General features: G+C 44.2%; 1 protein-coding gene across 1 annotated transcript in view; it reads left to right on the forward strand.

Annotated features, from left to right (window-relative positions):
- The window catches only part of UCK1 (uridine-cytidine kinase 1), a 128120-nt gene that overhangs the window by 87343 nt on the left and 22480 nt on the right, over window positions 1-18297 (forward strand). Inside the window, exon 5 of the mRNA XM_086924784.1 lies at window positions 10819-10913. Coding sequence (XP_086780910.1) covers window positions 10819-10913 — 95 coding nt within the window. The remainder of the gene's footprint in view (window positions 1-10818; window positions 10914-18297) is intronic.

Genomic DNA, 18297 nt, shown 5'->3' on the forward strand with positions numbered 1-18297 from the left:
GAATATACTCGTTCCTGCATACTATTTTACTAGTGCTTGTAAGCAGCAGTTCCAGCGTGACCCAATTATATTTTCATTGGATCTTATACCTTTTGCCCAGAGAAATGGAAACCACCATGTATTGAAAATAATTTTCTCTTTATTCTATTGCAAGAAAGTGTCCGGCTCTGTAGAAATATAATGATTAACAGATTGCATTGTTACCGAGGAGCTTTTCTCTTGCCGTTTGTCGCTTGCTACTGATTACAATCCATTAAATGATACCAATATTTGATCATCTTTTGTGTCATTTCTCACCGCATGACAACATATATCACGTGCTCTCATGTGGCTAGAAACTATCCTAACACCTATGACACACTACAAGAGCCCTGCATTGTTGGGACCCACAAATACGATGAGTCACATTTTGAATCACTCACCACCCTCACTCCCCCCACCAGACAAGTACTTAACATAAACTGAATACAAGGTGTGAGTAATTCTGTTGCGGGGTCAATGCACTTGCCACTAGCACTCTAAAATATCTGACCTCTCAGATGCCTTTTGTTTTTTAATCTGCCTTTATTTTAATTAACAGTTTGAAAAAGTGTATGTAGCAATGCCTGACCTTCATTGGCTTGTTGGCGTGCTAAAACCTGCACACAGTAATATTTAGTAAATGTACGTGACTTTGGGGAACCCTGGTGTAGACCATGCAGCTGGTTTAGACATTTCAGCTAGGGAGATATTCCCTAAAAAAACAATGTTGCTCCCTTCTCTCGAGTAGAGTGTGCTCTGGGCCTTACAGGTAAAGGTGTTTTGGCTTTAATGTAGCAAGTTTGAATGCATTTTACTATCTATCTAGCTATGCCGGATCTGGATATAGAGCAACCTTTATGTGGTGGTGAAAAAGCTACAAGCAGTTATTTTGTTTTCCTGAAAGTTTTAATTCTATCCATGTAGAACACGAGGGCTCTTTTTACATCTAAGTTGTGAAAAGCTCTTTCTTCTACAGAAACAGGGTTAGGGAAAGAAACAGGTAGTTCAATGGATTGATTAGGATGAAATTGAGAAACTACCTTTGGTATGAATTTTGTATTAGTCCAAAGTACTACTTTTTGTTTATGTATTTGAACAAATGGTACTTCTAAGGTGAGGTCTGAGTGAGGTAATGGCAACTATATATGGCACTTTCCATGATAGAAATTGAAGTGGGCATTAGTGTAAAGGCTCAAAAGGAGAACCCATGAGCCTAGTAAGCGCTGTTTTTAACGTTCCAGGAGGATGCTGGAGAGACACAAGATGGAATGACTCATTTGAGTCCCTCACGAATGCTTTAATGATGGGAATTCCGAAGAGTGATAGATGCTGTCTGTTTTGGAGATAGGCAGCTTTTTCAGCAAGATGTAATCAAGTGGAAGTGTTCAGTCAAATTGGACTTTTGCAAAGGAAGTAAATAGCCTGAGCTCTGCCCAGCATGAGTACACATGAGTCCTGAATAGTCTGAGCAGTGACTGGCATGAGTACACATGAGCCCTGAACAGCCTGAGCTCTGACCTGCAGTGGCCTTGTTAGAATTGTTGAATTTAGATTGGCAATGTCAAACAAAACACTTCCATTATGCTGCGTAACAGGCTGTAGTAGTGGGTCCGCGTGCCTGTTTAAGAATATCCATGCATTCTGTTGGTAAGTTTAAATAACCAAACTCTAAGATCTCAGGACCCAAATCGCTAGGTTGAGCGTCTTTGTGTCTTGGTGCCTGATTTGTCTTTGATCCTGTGTGAGAAGGTCCGGCCTGTTAAGGAGCTTCTCATGCGGGACAACTGAGAGATCTAGTAGTGTTATGAACCAGGGCTGCATACCCAGGTAGGTGCTACACAGATCCTGGTGAGTGATGTTTATCTGAGCCTTCAAATCAGAAATGGGATGAGAGGGAGAGGTGGAAAAGCATAGGCAAGAATCCCTGACCAACTCTTCCATAGTGCGTTGCCCTTGTAGAGTGGATGTTTGAACCTAGATGCGAAGTCTGGGCATTTCCGTTTTCTTTTGTGAAGAACAGGTCAATGTGAGGTAACTCCCTAATTTGAAAGTAGGGAAGGAGGACTTGTGGGTTGAGTTCCCACTCGTGGGTCTGACTGGGTGTCCTGCTGAGCAGTTCGCAAGATCGTTGTCCCCCCCCCCCAGTAGATATTCTGCCAACAAATGAATGTGATGGTGAAAAGCCCAGTTCCATATGGTTTGAGAGAGGTGTGACAACTGAGAAGACTATGTCGCCCCCTGTTTTTGTAGATAGTACATGGCTGTACTATTGTTCATCTGGACTAGGACAACCTTGTGAGATAGATGGGGAAGGAACGCTTTCAGTGCAAGGAATACTGCCTGAAGCTCCAAGTAGTTCATGAGTAGGGATTGATGTTTGGGATCCCACACACCTTGGATTGTGTGGTTTTTGAGATGTGCACCCCAACCCATCTCTGAAGCATATGTAGTTAGAGTGATTTGAGAAACCGGTTCAAGAAAAGGCCACCCTTCAACAAATAGTTGGGGTTCCATCATTCCAGAGAATGGTGAGTCTGGTGGTCTGTCAACACTAGATCCTGGAGGTGACCCTGTGACTGAAACCACTGAAGAGATGCCAGAGAGTCCGAACTGTGAGTGTTCTGTTTGTCTGAAATTGAGGTAGAAGTGCTGAAAAGTTGTTAATCCAAGCGGGATTGGGATAAGCTGGTCCTAACTGTGTGTTGAGGATTGCTTTTAAGTATGGTTGAAGTTGAAGAGGTTGAAGGTGAGACCTGGGGATATTGATGGGGAACCCAAATTTGTGCAGATGGTCTATTGTGATCTTTATGTGTTGTTGACACTGCAGATGGGTGTTTGATTAGCCAGTCATCCAAGTACAGGAATATTTTGTCAACGTAGATGTGCTGCTGCTACTGCTAGGAACTTGGTAAAAACCTTTGGTACTGTAGTGACACCAAAGGGGAGAACCTTAAATTGCTACTGTTTTCCTGCTATCACAAACCTGGGGTATTTGTGATGAGCAAGATTAATGGGTGTATGGAAGTTGGCTTCCTTTAAGTCTAAAGTAACCATAAAGTCACCAATCGTTAGAAGTGGAATGACATCTTGTAGAGTGACCATGTGAAAGTGTTCTGATACGATGTAGTAGTTGAGAGGTATGAGATCTAGGATTGGTCCCAGTGACCCGTCCTTCTTTGGTATTAGGAATACTACCCCTGTACTTTGTTGATGAAGAGAAACTGGTGGTATAGCCCCTTTGAGAAGAAGGGCTTGGGCCTCTTGTTTCAGAAGAGTTAAGTGGTTTTGCGATAGTCTGTGATTGCAAGGTGGCATGTTGGGTGGTGTGGTACTGAGCTCCTGACAGTAGTCATGTTGGATAATGGCTAGTACATATTGGTCTGTTATGATGGTTTCCCAGACTGGGTGAAATCAGATAACATCTGTCTTCCCCCGACCGGTGTTATGTGATTGGGTGGCGTGGGAGGATGGGCAGTCACTGTTTGGGGGTTGATGGCTGCACCACATGTTGAAGCACCCTTACCTCTTCCCCTATTATTATTGCCTCTAAAAGAGCCTTTGTAAAATCCTTTAGTGTAAGTGGATTGTCCCTGCTTTTGGTGGGACGTAGAGGCGTCTGTGGCAAAGAATTTGTATTGGCCCTTGTAGCTTGGGCCGTGAAAGGAACCGCGAGGTGTAGGAGTTTGAAGTGCTCCGATTGCTTTCGCCGGGTCAGTGTCCTTTTTTCGTTTTGTCTTAAGTGTAGTCTACTTGAGGGCCAAATAAATGCTCCTAATCAAAAAAGGCATATTCAAAACTGCCTATTGAACCTCTGGTTTAAAACCCGAGCCAGGCATGCCTTCTGAGCAATATACTGATATTGTAGCCCTTAGCGGCTAAATCTGCTGCATCTAAGGCACATCTGATTGAATTATTGCTGATGGCCTGACCTTCCCTACCTACCTGTAGACTGCTTTTTTGAGTTCTTGTGGGATATACTGCATCAGTTCTTCCATTTCATCCCAGTGGGCCCTACAGTAACGTGCGAGTAGTGTTTTGAAGTTAGCAATACGCCAATGATCGGATGCTTGAGCTGCAACCCGCTTTCCAGCAACATCAATGCGTTTGCTCTCCTTCTCAGGAGGTGGGGTATCTCCACTTGCTTGACTATTTGCTTGTTTACGAGCTGTGGTAGCCACGATGGAGTCTGGCGGGACCGGCTACGTCTAATAAGGGGGTCGGAGGGAGCTGCTTTATATTTTTGATCAACCCTTGGAGTTATAACCCAGACACGTATAGGTTCTTTAAATATGTCAACCGGGTGCCGTAACATGCCTGGAAGCATGGGCAGAAACTGAATGTCCTTATGGTTGGATGACAACGTATCAAATAGGGAATAGAGATTCCCTATGAAGTTGGACTCCATGATAGGTAGCTGCCGGGCAATTACTTGTTTGTAAGCACTAGCATCCTCTGGTGGTGAAGGGCGAGCTGGGTATATATCTGGGTCATTGGGAGTTATGGAGTCTGGATCTGAATCATACCAAGGATCTGGTTCCCCTAATGGTTCTCATAATCTCCCTGTTGGTGAACCAGCAGGCGCATGGTCTAGAGGGCCCAGATGTGGAGAAGGAGGTGATGGTGGTGGAGAATGATGTAAAGGGCTTGTAGCCTTGTCTTTTGTTTTCTTTTTGGGAGGTTCTGGAATGTTTAGTTCTCCTCAAATGTTAACTGCCATTAGGAGGAGGTGAGGCTACGATTCTCCCTGTGCCTTCTTGAATATGGATCGTCCTCTATTTAATGTCCATCTTTTCAAGAATTGGCTCGACCAAAGACAAAGAAACCGAAGAATGCTTCGAGGATTTGATTTCAGTCGATCTTGGAATTGAGGCTTTAGATGATTTCTTTTCAGGCACCGAAGGATATGGAGCTGGCTTCCACGTTGGCTCCAAAGGCTTGGGGGAGAACAAAGAAGGCTCTTGATCAGATGAGGTCTGTGCTGAAGCAGAAGGTTTAGGTTTAACAGCAGCATACAAAGTCTCTTTTCGGATCCGACCATTGCCTGAAGGCAGTGGCGGACCGGCGACCAGTAAAAGTGGAAGAGGAGAGTATTTGGAACTCTCTTTCAGTGGAGCCAGGTTCGAGGTAACAGTATTCATGCGCTGCCCCAGCACTTCCTCCACATCAGAGCTGGAGATCTCCTCAACAGAGAATGCTGCATCCTCCTCCTCACTTCCCAGTACTTTCTGGACGTGCTCCTCACAGAAGATGTCAGGATTATCGTCCTCGCTGCTGTGAGATAGTTCCAGTCAACACGGTCTTCAATCACAAAGGGTTTTCATGGATCCGAAAGATCTGCAGGCATCACAGTCGGCATCGCAGTGGTTTGGCGACAAGCAGCGATTACACACCTGGTGTAGGTCGGTGTGTGGATATTTGGCGTGATACTGCAGGCAGAACCAAAAAGGGGGGCCTTCCATCAGGAACACACCTTCCGTCCTGATGGTGCATGCCGAAATGTAGGCCCGAGACGGGCGGCGGCCCGAAGGGTGATCGATTGATGTTCGACCCGACGAAGTTTATCGAGTGGCAGCGGTTTGGAAAAGCACAAGTGAGATTTACTAAACAGTCGAAGACAAGATAGGACCAAAGACTCGTACCAAGCAGAGTTGAACACGGAAGAGAGGCACACGCGTCTGAACCAGACAGTGGAGAGAAAACAATCTAACAAAGGAGTGGATGCCCACACGCACTGTCACTGAGAGGAGGAGTCACTCTACCTCGTGACGCGAAAGACTTCCTTGAAGAAAAACAAGTTGCACACCTCCGAACCCAACACTAGATGGCAGGAGTATACAGAGCATGCTTTGAACATTACAAACTGGCAAAATGCACAGTTAAATACCATGAACACAGAAATAACTAAACTAAAGCAGTAAATCCCCTTTTCCACCCCTCTAAGAATGCACCTAAGAGATCTGCTTGCCTGGGTCAGTTCTGTAGCAGACTCAGCCTGACGTCTGAATCGCTGGTGACGATCATGTATGAAGAGGCGAGAGAGGGTCATGGCTGTCACAGTCTTTATACATTCTCCTGCGACGTGAGTCTACAGACTCTTGCTTCTCATTTCAATGAGTAAATAAGTGCAAGAGAGATGCTTTTCTTACCTGGGACTATTGATCACTGCTGAATCCCTGTCACTGATTGCATTGATCAAATTGTATTATGTTGCCTTTGAAAGTTCAATTACGAAATGCTTTAAAAATGAGTCAAGGTAGCCAGTCTGCATGGTTTTCAGATCCTATCAGTGTGTGGTGTTCTTCAAGAAGTCAATTACCTTAAGACTGTAATCTGAGCCTGTGTGATTAAATTAAAAGTGTTGCTTGTGACAAGTGGTGACCTTTGCATCTTGAGATGATTCTAGCTTCACATATATATTCATAATTCCACTAACTAGTGGTTGGTCCAGATAAACCTGGTAAAATAAGATTTGTATTCTTGGTGTCAACAATAGGTGAAGTCTGTAAGATAGGGGCTGATGTTAGCCATAAGCCCACAAGGATTGGTGTCAGTACAACGCGTTCTTTTACGTCGCATTCCGTTACAACGCAGATTTTACAACGCAGGATCCATTACATCGGATGCCATTACAACGCATGGCATTACATAGCAGATGCTATTACAACGCATGGCATTACATCGTAAGTATAGGTAAGTATACCTTTTTTTAAAAATGTTAAGTTAATTTAATAAATTTTATTTAAATAATTTAATTAAAATACATTTTAAAATAGTCATTAATTTAATTTAATAAAATATCTATTTAATAAATGTAATTTTAATAAAAATTGTAATTAATTTAATTTAATTAAAATAATGAAATTAGTTAAATGTACATATTTTTAAAATTGAAATTAAATTAAATTAATATTAATAATTTATTTAATTTAATTAATTTAATTTAAAAATGTAATTAATGTAAAATAATTAATTTAATTTATTAAATATATTTTAATTAATGTAAAAATGGTAAATATAACTTAATTATCCCTAAACACAAACCTACCCCTGAACTCTAAAACACCCCTGTACCCCAAAACCCAAACCCTGCCCTAAAACCTAAAAACACCCCTGTACCCCAAAACCCAAACCCTGCCCTAAAACCTAAAAACACCCCTGTACCCCAAAACCCAAACCCTGCCCTAAAACCTAAAAACACCCCTGTACCCCAAAACCCAAACCCTGCCCTAAAACCTAAAAACACCCCTGTACCCCAAAACCCAAACCCTGCCCTAAAACCTAAAAACACCCCTGTACCCCAAAACTCAAACCCTGCCCTAAAACCTAAAAACACCCCTGTACCCCAAAACTCAAACCCTGCCCTAAAACCTAAAAACACCCCTGTACCCCAAAACCCAAACCCTACCCTAAAACCTAAAAACACCCCTGTACCCCAAAACCCAAACCCTGCCCTAAAACCTAAAAACACCCCTATACTCCAAAACCCAAACCCTGCCCTAAAACCTAAAAACACCCCTGTACCCCAAAACCCAAACCCTGCCCTAAAACCTAAAAACACCCCTGTACCCCAAAACTCAAACCCTGCCCTAAAACCTAAAAACAGCCCTGTACCCCAAAACTCAAACCCTGCCCTAAAACCTAAAAACACCCCTGTACGCCAAAACCCAAACCCTGCCCTAAAACCTAAAAACACCCCTGTACCCCAAAACCCAAACTCTGCCCTAAAACCTAAAAACACCCCTGTACCCCAAAACCCAAACCCTGCCCTAAAACCTAAAAACACCCCTGTACCCCAAAACCCAAACCCTGCCCTAAAACCTAAAAATACCCAAACACCCCAAAACATATACCTCAGTACCCCAAAACATATACTCCTATTCTCATACTTATTTAAAAAATTACTTAAATTAATATATTTAATTTATAATATTTAAAAACATAAATAATTTTTTTTAAATAATTAATAATAATTAAATCAATTATATAATATTAAATAAAATTAAAAAAAAATTATATACTTACCAATACTTACGATGTAATGGTATGCGTTGTAATAGCATCTGCTATGTAATGCCATGCGTTGTAATGGCATCCGATGTAATGGATCCTGCGTTGTAATAGCTGTGTTGTAACAGCATTACGACGTAAAAGTTGCGTTGTAAGTGTTACATACCGCCCACAACGCCAAACCGTGACTGCCTTTGGTTTAGTAGCATGCTCGAGGTCAGATGTTGGGATACTTGCCCTTCCAGAACACGACCTCTTCCATGATGAAGCATAGCGCAAGCAATAAGAAGTTGTTGCATCATATTGTGAAATGTACTTTCAGCACCTCTTTGTTTTATGCAAGTTTCGTCTGGCTGCAGATTTCCTGAATGAAGGTTCAAGGCCTCGATAAAGTGTCACTAGATTTCTGTCAATCCAGTCTAGGATTTGGGACTACTTCCTTTTTGAAACAACTAGCGTCCGTCTGTGTTATCTCGGCTTGGGGTACAGATAGTGGCCAAACACACAAACAGCAACATGAATGTATATGTCATCTAGCGCCACATACCTCCGATAAATGTACTGGTGAAAATGTATGGTAAAATACTGCCTGAGTGTAGTGCAGGTTCAGTAGCATTCTGTTCCCCCATCAGGATGGCTCTAGCAAAGACAGGGCACTGTGGAACTACGGCATCGTTTGGTTTTCAGCAAAATTCCTATTACTGCAAATAAAATGGACATTTGTTGATCCCCCAACTGTTAGTGACTGCAATGATTGTGGGGTTTATCGACACGCGTGAGAAAGTGGGGCTGGGTCCATGGCATTTTCAGATGATTCTAGTGTACCAAGTAAGCAATGTGTCTGTCAAGCGTGCCTCCCAGCACCTAGACATCTTTGTGTATAACTCATTGATGTTGCTCCGAAGTGCGATCCCCTTCAGATGAACGTCCTAAGCTGCATGGCACATTGGTGTTAATGGTAACTGGTGCAGATGATGTCGTTTTAATCTCCAGGACAGCGAAAGACCTCTAAAGTCTCTTCAGTACATTCAAATCTTTTTACCACAGTCGGTCCCGGATTATTAACTTGGAAAAGATTAAATACATGATTATTGTACATGGCCTTGAGAGCAATGGAAGTGAATTAAGAATTCAACTCTGCTACTCCTGTTTCCTGGGTGTTTCTTTTCCCAACCTCTAGGTAGGCTGTCACTTGGTTGTGGAACTGGAAACAGCTCCTTGAAGTTTTTCTGTTTCATACAGTGAGTGTAGTGTAATCTGCACATGGAGACATGAAGTCACTACACTTTTCCCTGTGTGAGTCGGCACTTTTGTCAGTTTGCTTTTTTCTGCTACTCTGTGTAGAATCTGCTTCTCTCCAGCTCACCAATTTTATACCGCATGGCCGCTTTCCAACATTCACTAGGAAGCCTACCCATGATCAGTACACGTTTTGTTGGTGCTGATACTGAGTCTAATGGTGCACCAGAAAGATAAGTCTCTTTCCAATAAAATGTAAGACAATGTATCTTTGTAGAAATAAATTCACTCCTTTATTGTCTTCCGTAAAACAGACATTTTCACATGAAAAGATCGTCCAGCCAACGCGTTTCGTTCAGTAAAAAAAAAATTCTGAACTTCTTCAGGGCTAATCAATGTCTTGGTATCAGTGTCCGAAATAAGCTTCAAAGAATTTCTCAGTACATGTATGGTCTGTGGGGAATGTGCTCCCATCAAGTAGACCCGCAATGATGAAATCGCCTGACACAGAAATCCAAAAGTCTAAACGCTGTGTGGGTGCGATTTAACAGTACACCATTTCCCACTCGGAGAATGTGTTACTCCGCATTCACCTTTCCACCGTCCAACTAACAAGGTGTTGCATGCTATTCTTGTGAGGCATATTTCTCTCTGGATGGAGCCAGGCGGTCAGGCTTCCTAAAACCAACTTTTGGCAGATGGATTCCCTCCTGTGCATCTCCTTTCTGTTTTTTAAAGGTGAAATCTCTTACTTCAGATACATGCATGTTTCACCAGTGAGTGCTAAGGCTGGGTTGATGTCTATATTCAGATATGTAATTGCCTTAGAGATAAGCAGCACTGCTCCATGGGAAACGTCAGACTAAGTGAAAGCAATACAACCAAAGTACTAAATCATGTGGTGATGCGTAGTTTAACCAAAAGATTTTAAGGGACGAGCTCCTTAAGGTGTTGCCACCCCAAACAATGTTGTCTTTCTTGTCCCCCAATCTTTGATAATCTTGTGTGTGATCTAACCCAATGCTGGAAACAGAGCTGAGCGTGTATATAATTTCACTATTAAACCCCCAACAACCCCTCAGTCACCCCTCAAACTGGGAACTCACTATGCATGCTCAAGTTTGTGTTGCACAAATATCTGTAGTAACAGCTTTGACAAGCTCTGTCACTAGGTGACGTGGCAAACATTGGTTTGAAATGGGTGCAGATCTACAAAAAGGAGTAACAGATGTGCCTTAATGATAACTTTATTCAGACCTTTGTGCTACTATCATCATACATTTATTACTTGTACAGTGTGCAAACACAAATATCATCTTTGCAGAGCAGAAACTACTGGCCGAAAGTGAACGAAGACCGACAGGCAAGCAGAATGAACAAACCTGCTGCCTTTTAAGGCCCCCAAGAAAGCAATATGTTATTATTTGTAATCTAGTATTAACAGTACAAATAGGTTTTGTATGAATTGCTGTTGATTGCTTTTGTATAACCCATAATTTTATGGAAAGTATTTCCAAACTAAATGTGATAATGTTTTGCTTTCCCTTGCAGTGCTTCGTGACATGAGACGAGGGCGAGATCTGGAGCACATCCTTACCCAGTACACCTCATTCGTCAAGCCCGCTTTCGAGGAGTTCTGTTTGCCGGTAAAATTATAGGGAAGAAATATTTTTCAGAGAGGGAATTTGAAAGAAAAAAAGACTTTATACAGTGCACTTAATAGGGAACCAGCAAACAATAGTGCTCAACTTATAGTTTCATCTAGCGTAAACCTATCTCTGTTGCACCTAACAGGCTCGAGACTAGTGATACTGAATGAGCAGGTCTGAGACTGCCCAGGTCTTAGCAGCACTGTGAGTCTCCAGGAATAAACAGGTCTGAGACTGCCCATGTCTTAGCAGCACTGTGAGTCTCCAGGAATAAACAGGTCTGAGACTGCCCAGGTCTTAGCAGCACTGTGAGTCTCCAGGAATAAACAGGTCTGAGACTGCCCAGGTCTTAGCAGCACTGTGAGTCTCCAGGAATAAACAGGTCTGAGACTGCCCATGTCTTAGCAGCACTGTGAGTCTCCAGGAATAAACAGGTCTGAGACTGCCCATGTCTTAGCAGCACTGTGAGTCTCCAGGAATAAACAGGTCTGAGACTGCCCATGTCTTAGCAGTACTATGAGTCTCCAAGAATAAACAGGACTGGAATTGTCCATGTCGTAGCAGGACTGTGAGTGGCCAGGAATGAACAGGACTGGAATTGTCCATGTCTTAGCAGGACTGTGAGTGGCCAGGAATGAACAGGACTGGAATTGTCCATGTCTTAGCAGGACTGTGAGTGGCCAGGAATGAACAGGACTGGAATTGTCCATGTCTTAGCAGGACTGTGAGTGGCCAGGAATGAACAGGACTGGAATTGTCCATGTCTTAGCAGGACTGTCAGTAGCCAGGAATAAATGCACCGGAGACTGCTGAGGTTTCAGCATGACTGTGTGTGTCCAGTAATAAACAGTTTTGCGAATGCCCAGGTCTGAGAAGTACGGTGAGTCTCCAGGAATAAACAAGTCTGATGCTCAGATCTTAGCAGGACTGTAAGTCTTCCTGAATAAACAGGCCTGAAGATGCCCAGGTCTTAGAAGGACTGTGAGTGCCCAGGAATAAAGTGGTCTTAGCAGAACTGTAGGTCTGAGGTTGCCCAGGTCTTAGCAGGGTGGTGAGAGCCCATGAATAAATCGATCAGAAGCTGCCCAGGTATTAGCGTGTTGGAATAATCGGGCCTGGAATGCTCATGTCTTTACAGGACTGAGTGCCCAGTTCCTACAAGATCTGAAGCTACCAGAGTCTTAGCAGGACAGTGCATCTGAGGCTGCCCAGGTTTTAGAAGGACCAGGAATAGGCAGGTCTGGGGCTGCCTGTTGCTGAGGGTGGCTACAGTGACCCTAATGCCATGTTTTAGTTCAACTTGCATATTGTAGCTGTGGATTGTAGTTGCAGGTGCACAGGGCTTTATACCCACCCCACTGTTAGGAAAAGGACCTACTGGTGTCTCCCCTGCCCTCTTAACTGGGGGCTCTTGCATTCTTGTGCCTGTGTGTGTGTTTTTAAAAAATGTGTGCAGGGGATGACGACAAAGTGCAGGATCACTGGTGTCCATATCCAGCATACAACTTGGGCACGTCTGCGGACATAGCAAGCTTTGTGTCGGGTGTTCCCTGGGTCTCAAGTCTGAAACTGTAGTTGTGTGGTGGGCTGCAGGGAACATATGCAACATTGTCAAACCAATATCCCGCCACTGTACTTGAAATCCTTCTATTGTCCTACCGGACCCAGCTTTGTCATTGTCTGCCACCCCTGTGCTTCGGAAAGAAATAAGCCTGGGAAAGCCCTGCAATGCATGATTGGAGGAGTGTTTTTGAATCCCTTGACTACTGTGGTGTCTGAGCACTCCTGTGCAGAACTGATTCTCTAATGTTTGCACAGAACTTGTACAAACTATGCCGAAGCACTTCCATTGACATTTGTTACTCTTGTCCATGACGTGTAAATACATGTCATACATGACTGGTGCACAAGAATCCGTGAATACTGGGCCTCTCTGTAGCCCTTTCATTGACACTAAGACGATTAAACACGCCTTTGTCACTCTGAACCAACTTTCTGGGCTTGGGTGTATGCCCATGATCACATTTGCGTTGGTGTATGTTTGGTTTTACAATCTATTAAACTAGTTTTGTATAGATACTCTGCCACTGGGGCTCCAACCTGCTAAGTAGTTTCACCTTCCGCCCAGGTTTACCAAACAACTAAATCAGGTATAATACATGCAACTTGATTAATTGTAGTTTTCTGTCTGGCCCCTTTACCCCATTGACTGGCTGGATATAAATACCCAGCACTAAACCTTAAGTTCTCTGAAAGCAGCAAAGAATGCTCAAACCCTTCCCTTATAATATTGACCCATGGGTCTCCTGCTATTAAAACCTAGCACTTAACGCATAAACGCTTTAACATTGTATTTGTACAGGCAATACATAATTTTTGTATCATACCTACATGTAAAAAAAATACAAAAACCACCTGTTCGTGCTGGAGATGATTGCTCTGGCTGGGCGTGGAGGTTATTGTAGATCACTTACTAAGTCTGACCCCGTCACCTCCTACAGTATGCCTGAACTGCTTATCTTCGGTACCCGTGAGAGTAACTTGTTTATCCAATTGAAGTCTAATTGTACCAGTGGCAGATATCAGTACCCAGTATGGGTATGCCCAGTAACCCAAAACTGCGGGCTCAAGGAGCAGGCCTCACAGTGCTTGGATGCTCACGCCTTCGAGTAATAGTGGATGCCCAGGTTGAGGCATGACTTTGAGGTGTTGTGTTTCATACAAGCCCTGAAACCACGTTAGAGCCTAGCAGTGCCTCTGTTGGGGTTGGTGTAGAGATAGCTGGGTTAGTAAGAGCTTGTAGCAGGGTAGTAGGAGAAGGTTAGGGATATGTGCAGTCCATCTCTGCAGAAATTTGTTGCATTTTTTTGTATTTGAGATGGGGATTGTTGATGTATGTTCTATACATTAATGTGTTCAAACTGTTCCTCCAATTGTTATTTACTCCATGGGCTTTCAGGCATTTTAGCTTGTGGGCCTGCCTCGAATACAGTTCCACAACATTCGGAATACCGAAATAAGAAACCTAACCATTGGGGGAACAGTGATTCCACTGACAATGTATGAAAACCCTCCTTTCAGAGAGAAAAATACACACAATAATACATACGGTTATTCATTGATACGCCGTATTTCTGCTTCATAGTCAGCAGAGGTAGATGGGCTTGTAGTCACACCTTCATCAAAGCTCTCCTCTCGGCATATCTCCTATTGTCTTCCCCGGTAGACCACATATCGAGGAATAACTGTATGTATTATTGTGTGTATACACATTAGGTGTGCACTTAATTGTATGCACATTAAAGGATAAACTAGGAGTGGTACGCATGAGGCTGGTCCTGAAGAAGAGCTTGTAGGGGACAGCTCGAAACATGTTGACCCAATGCTATGGAAAACATACTCGTTACATATAGGTCTCTCCCGGGTATTAACCCCGTATTTTGAAACATACCAACTAGAAGCAGAAATAAAACATTTGCTCACTGGCTAGGTATTTTTAATTATTTTCTTCAACTTTAGATCACTGCACCACACATCAATTCTCTAAATAAGTGCTCCTACGTAGTCCGCAAGTCGCAGCATGCCTCAATCTGCAGCGGTTTGGGATGACCCCATTGATGAAGCATGCCACCTAGGGGTAACCCTGGTAGGTGGTAGGTAAGGGGCCTCTAGAAAATAATTTTTCTTTCTGGTAGGGTTTTGGTACATTGTCTGTGGAATCCCTGTTACCCCTATTGTTAGGTTTCTTATTTCGGTATTCCGAATGTTGTGGAAATGTATTCAGCAAGGAGGGTGAACCTAACCTTAAATCTCTACCTCCCCCTGTTTTTTTATTGTATTATAATAACCCTGCCTCGAATAAACATATGTTCGAGGCATGTGGGCTGCTGAATTCATATCTGTGTATAGATCGCCACCTAGTGTTGGGTCCGGATGATTGCACATTGTTGTCCTGGAAGAGTCTTCGAAGTATCACGAGATAGGTGGCTCCTCCCCCGGACTACAGTGCGCATGGGCATCCTCAGATTGTTTTTTCCGCCATTGGGTTCGGATGTCTTTTTCTTACTCAAGTTCGGAAACTTTTCTAAGGGCCAAAAGGCCTTCGGGGTCGTCGGTATTGTTATTTCGATCAGTGCCGAGTACTTTGTTCCAGTTATTTTCTAATACGACGTCGAAGAGAGCCGCGTGGCCTTTTCGACACCAAAGGCCAGATCGACAATGGAACGGAGCCCGTTCAAACGATGCCCCCTTTGCAATTCTAAGTACCCACACATCGATTTACACCCGGTGTGCAACAAGTGCTTATCTCCGGAGCACAATGAGGCCAACTGTCTAGCTTGTGCTCAATTCAGATCGAAGAAGACGCTTTGACTTCGACGCGTGGCGAGGCAAACTATGACGAAGCCAGCGCCCGACCCGGTGAATATCTTCGGTGAAGAAGATGATGAGGTCGTCGAGACTGAGGATCCAGAACAGCAGTCGGATCCCGGATCGGAGCATGACTCCAACTATTATGAAGACGAAGAAGAAAACGTCGAGGATGAAAACATCGTCGAGGTAAGGGAAGACGCATCAGCCTTCGGAGCCGTCGATGACGACTCGAGCGATGAACCAGGCCCAACTGTGAGTACGGGGCCCGAAACAGACACTGAAAGACTTCCAAGGGCTCAGGTCGAGGCATCGCCGGAAGGCCTTAGCCAAGATCATATCGAACATTCTATAGCCCCGCGTCTCGGCCCGTCTAAGAATATATCACACGAGCCATTGGTTGAACACAGTCAATGCTTAAATCAAAACCGAAAGCCATGGAGTCAAAATCGAAACCTAAACTGCTGGAGACAGTCTTTGGATCGAAGGGTTCGAATCCATCAGATTCCATAAAGAAGAAAAGTGTTGACGACCCTGCGGGGTCACAAACAAAGGGTGTCGAACCGAAGATCGGTATGCTAAAGTCCATGACTAAAGTCAAGCACGTCGAACCAACGAGGTCGACGTCGACGGACAGTGACACAAACAAGGGACTAGAGTCTCGGAAGGTTCTCGATCCGAAGCAACGAGTCGACAGGCCACAGCTCGTCAAGGGCCTCGAGCCGAAATACAAGAGTGGCTCAAAGAAGCACGTCGAGTCGAGGCAGAAGTGCCCGCCTCCAACGCAACAGGCGCCTAAGTCGACGCAAGGCCAAAAATATGTTGGCGAAAAGACAAAGTCGGTCGGACCAGTAACTACGCCGGCCCCGAAGAAGGTCAGTCTGTCTATAAAGCCTATGCCAGCAATAAAATTCGGACTGCTCCCGACTGCACGGCCTAAAGCGTTTTGATCCAAAAACTGGGATCGACCCGTCCAAGAAGGTGTCCATGGGAAAAAGGAGTCATTCTCTAGAAGAGGACATTATGTACCAAGAGCCCTCCTATGATGAGTAGTCGAAGCTACATATCGACTCCGACTCTGGCAGACTTACTATTTATCAGAGGAAGATCAGGTCAGAAAATCCTCTGGAAACATATAAAATTCCACTCAAAAAGAAAAGGAATTCTGACCACATCACCTGTCCTTTTTGAGACTGTAAGGTACCATGGCCAGGACACTTCTGCATACTCACCTACACGCACTAATGAGGATATGGAGTATGACTACAATGAAGAATTTAGTTACCCTGTGGACACGGATCAGGATGACCAGACTCAAGCCTGGGCAGACCCTGTTGACCCGGGGAGTCACAAACTATTCCTGCCACTCCTTCTTATCCTGTCAAGACTTCACCAACAGAGGATACAGCTGCGTTTAACGCATTATTAGAAAGGGCAGCACAGAATCATGATGTGGAAATGCATGCTGACCCAATTGAAGAGGACTTCCTATTTGACACTTTCTCCGCTTCAGAGAAATCAGCCAAGACATTGCCAATGTTGAAAGGTGTTCTTAAACACGCAGGAGACATTTTCAAGGAAACCACTAGAGCAAGGGTTGTCAACCCCACAATCGAAAGAAAATACAGACCAGCACCTGTGGACCCTACATATATTAAGGGACAGCTGCCATTAGACTCTTTGGTGGTATCAAATGCTCTTAAGCGTGCCAACTCACAAACCACTGGTGAAGCTCCTCCTCCAGACAAGCTTCTGGAAAAAGGGTGGCTGCTCAAGCAGCTAATATATGGAGGATTTCTAATACACAAGCCCTATTGGCCAGATACGATAGGGCTCATTATGACACACTAGAGCAACTGTTACAACACTTGCCTGATGTCTACAAGGAGGGAGCAGAAACACTGATACAAGAGGGAAAACTCATATCCAACGCATCCATTAAGTGTGCGTTAGACGCAGCAGACACCGCAGCCAGGGCCATCAATACAAGTGTCATGCTTAGGAGACATGCATGGTTACGCATCTCTGGGTTCAAACCTGAGATTCAAACCACATTATTAAATCAACCCGTGAACCCTGATTATTTATTTGGTCCTGATGTGGACACAATATTAGAAAAGATTAAAAAGGACACGAAAACAGCCAAGTCTATGGGTGCCTTGCTGTCCCAGCAATTCAGAGGAGGCTCCTTTTGTCGCTCCGGTAACAGAGGAGCTACACGAGGCCAGGCATCTCAGCAGACTCCATACAATAAAGGGAGCACGCAAACCACCTATAATAAAAACAATAGGGGTGGATACCGTGGCAACAGCAGCAAAGGCAGAGGACGAGGGAATAACAACACCAGATCCTCTGTCAATACTAAACAGTGACTCCGGGCCATGTAACACCGGTTGGGGGACGATTACAGCAGTTCCTGCCAGTCTGGGAAAGCATTACCACAGACAGATGGGTGAGACAACTTATCCAGTACGGCTATTGTCTAGAGCTAACCTCCACTCCACCCAACATACCCCCAAGACACCGTCCTATGTCCGCAGAGCACATGCACTTATTGCAGCAAGAGGTCATCAGCATGCTGCAAAAAGGGGCCATAGAACTCGTACCTATAGAACAACACGGTACAGGGGTATACTCGCTGTACTTCTTAATTCCCAAAAAGGACGGGTCTCTCAGGCCAATACTGGACCTCAGGCCCCTAAACCAATACATCTTGTCAGAACATTTTCACATGCTCACATTACAGCAGGTTCTACCATTACTCAGTCAGGGAGATTTCCTCGCAACACTAGACCTAAAAGACGCCTATTTCCACATACCGATACATCCGGCACACAGGAAATATCTCAGGTTCACCGTACAGAATCAGCACTACCAGTTCAAGGTTCTGCCTTTCGGGGTGACAACAGCCCCCAGGGTGTTCACCATGTGCCTGGCGACTGTGGCTGCACACCTACGGAGACAGCATATTCACGTCTACCCATATCTGGACGACTGGCTTATCCAAGCAAAG

This window comes from Lissotriton vulgaris, chromosome 5 (genome assembly GCF_964263255.1).
Source record: "Lissotriton vulgaris chromosome 5, aLisVul1.2, whole genome shotgun sequence".
Taxonomy (NCBI): Eukaryota; Metazoa; Chordata; class Amphibia; order Caudata; family Salamandridae; genus Lissotriton; species Lissotriton vulgaris.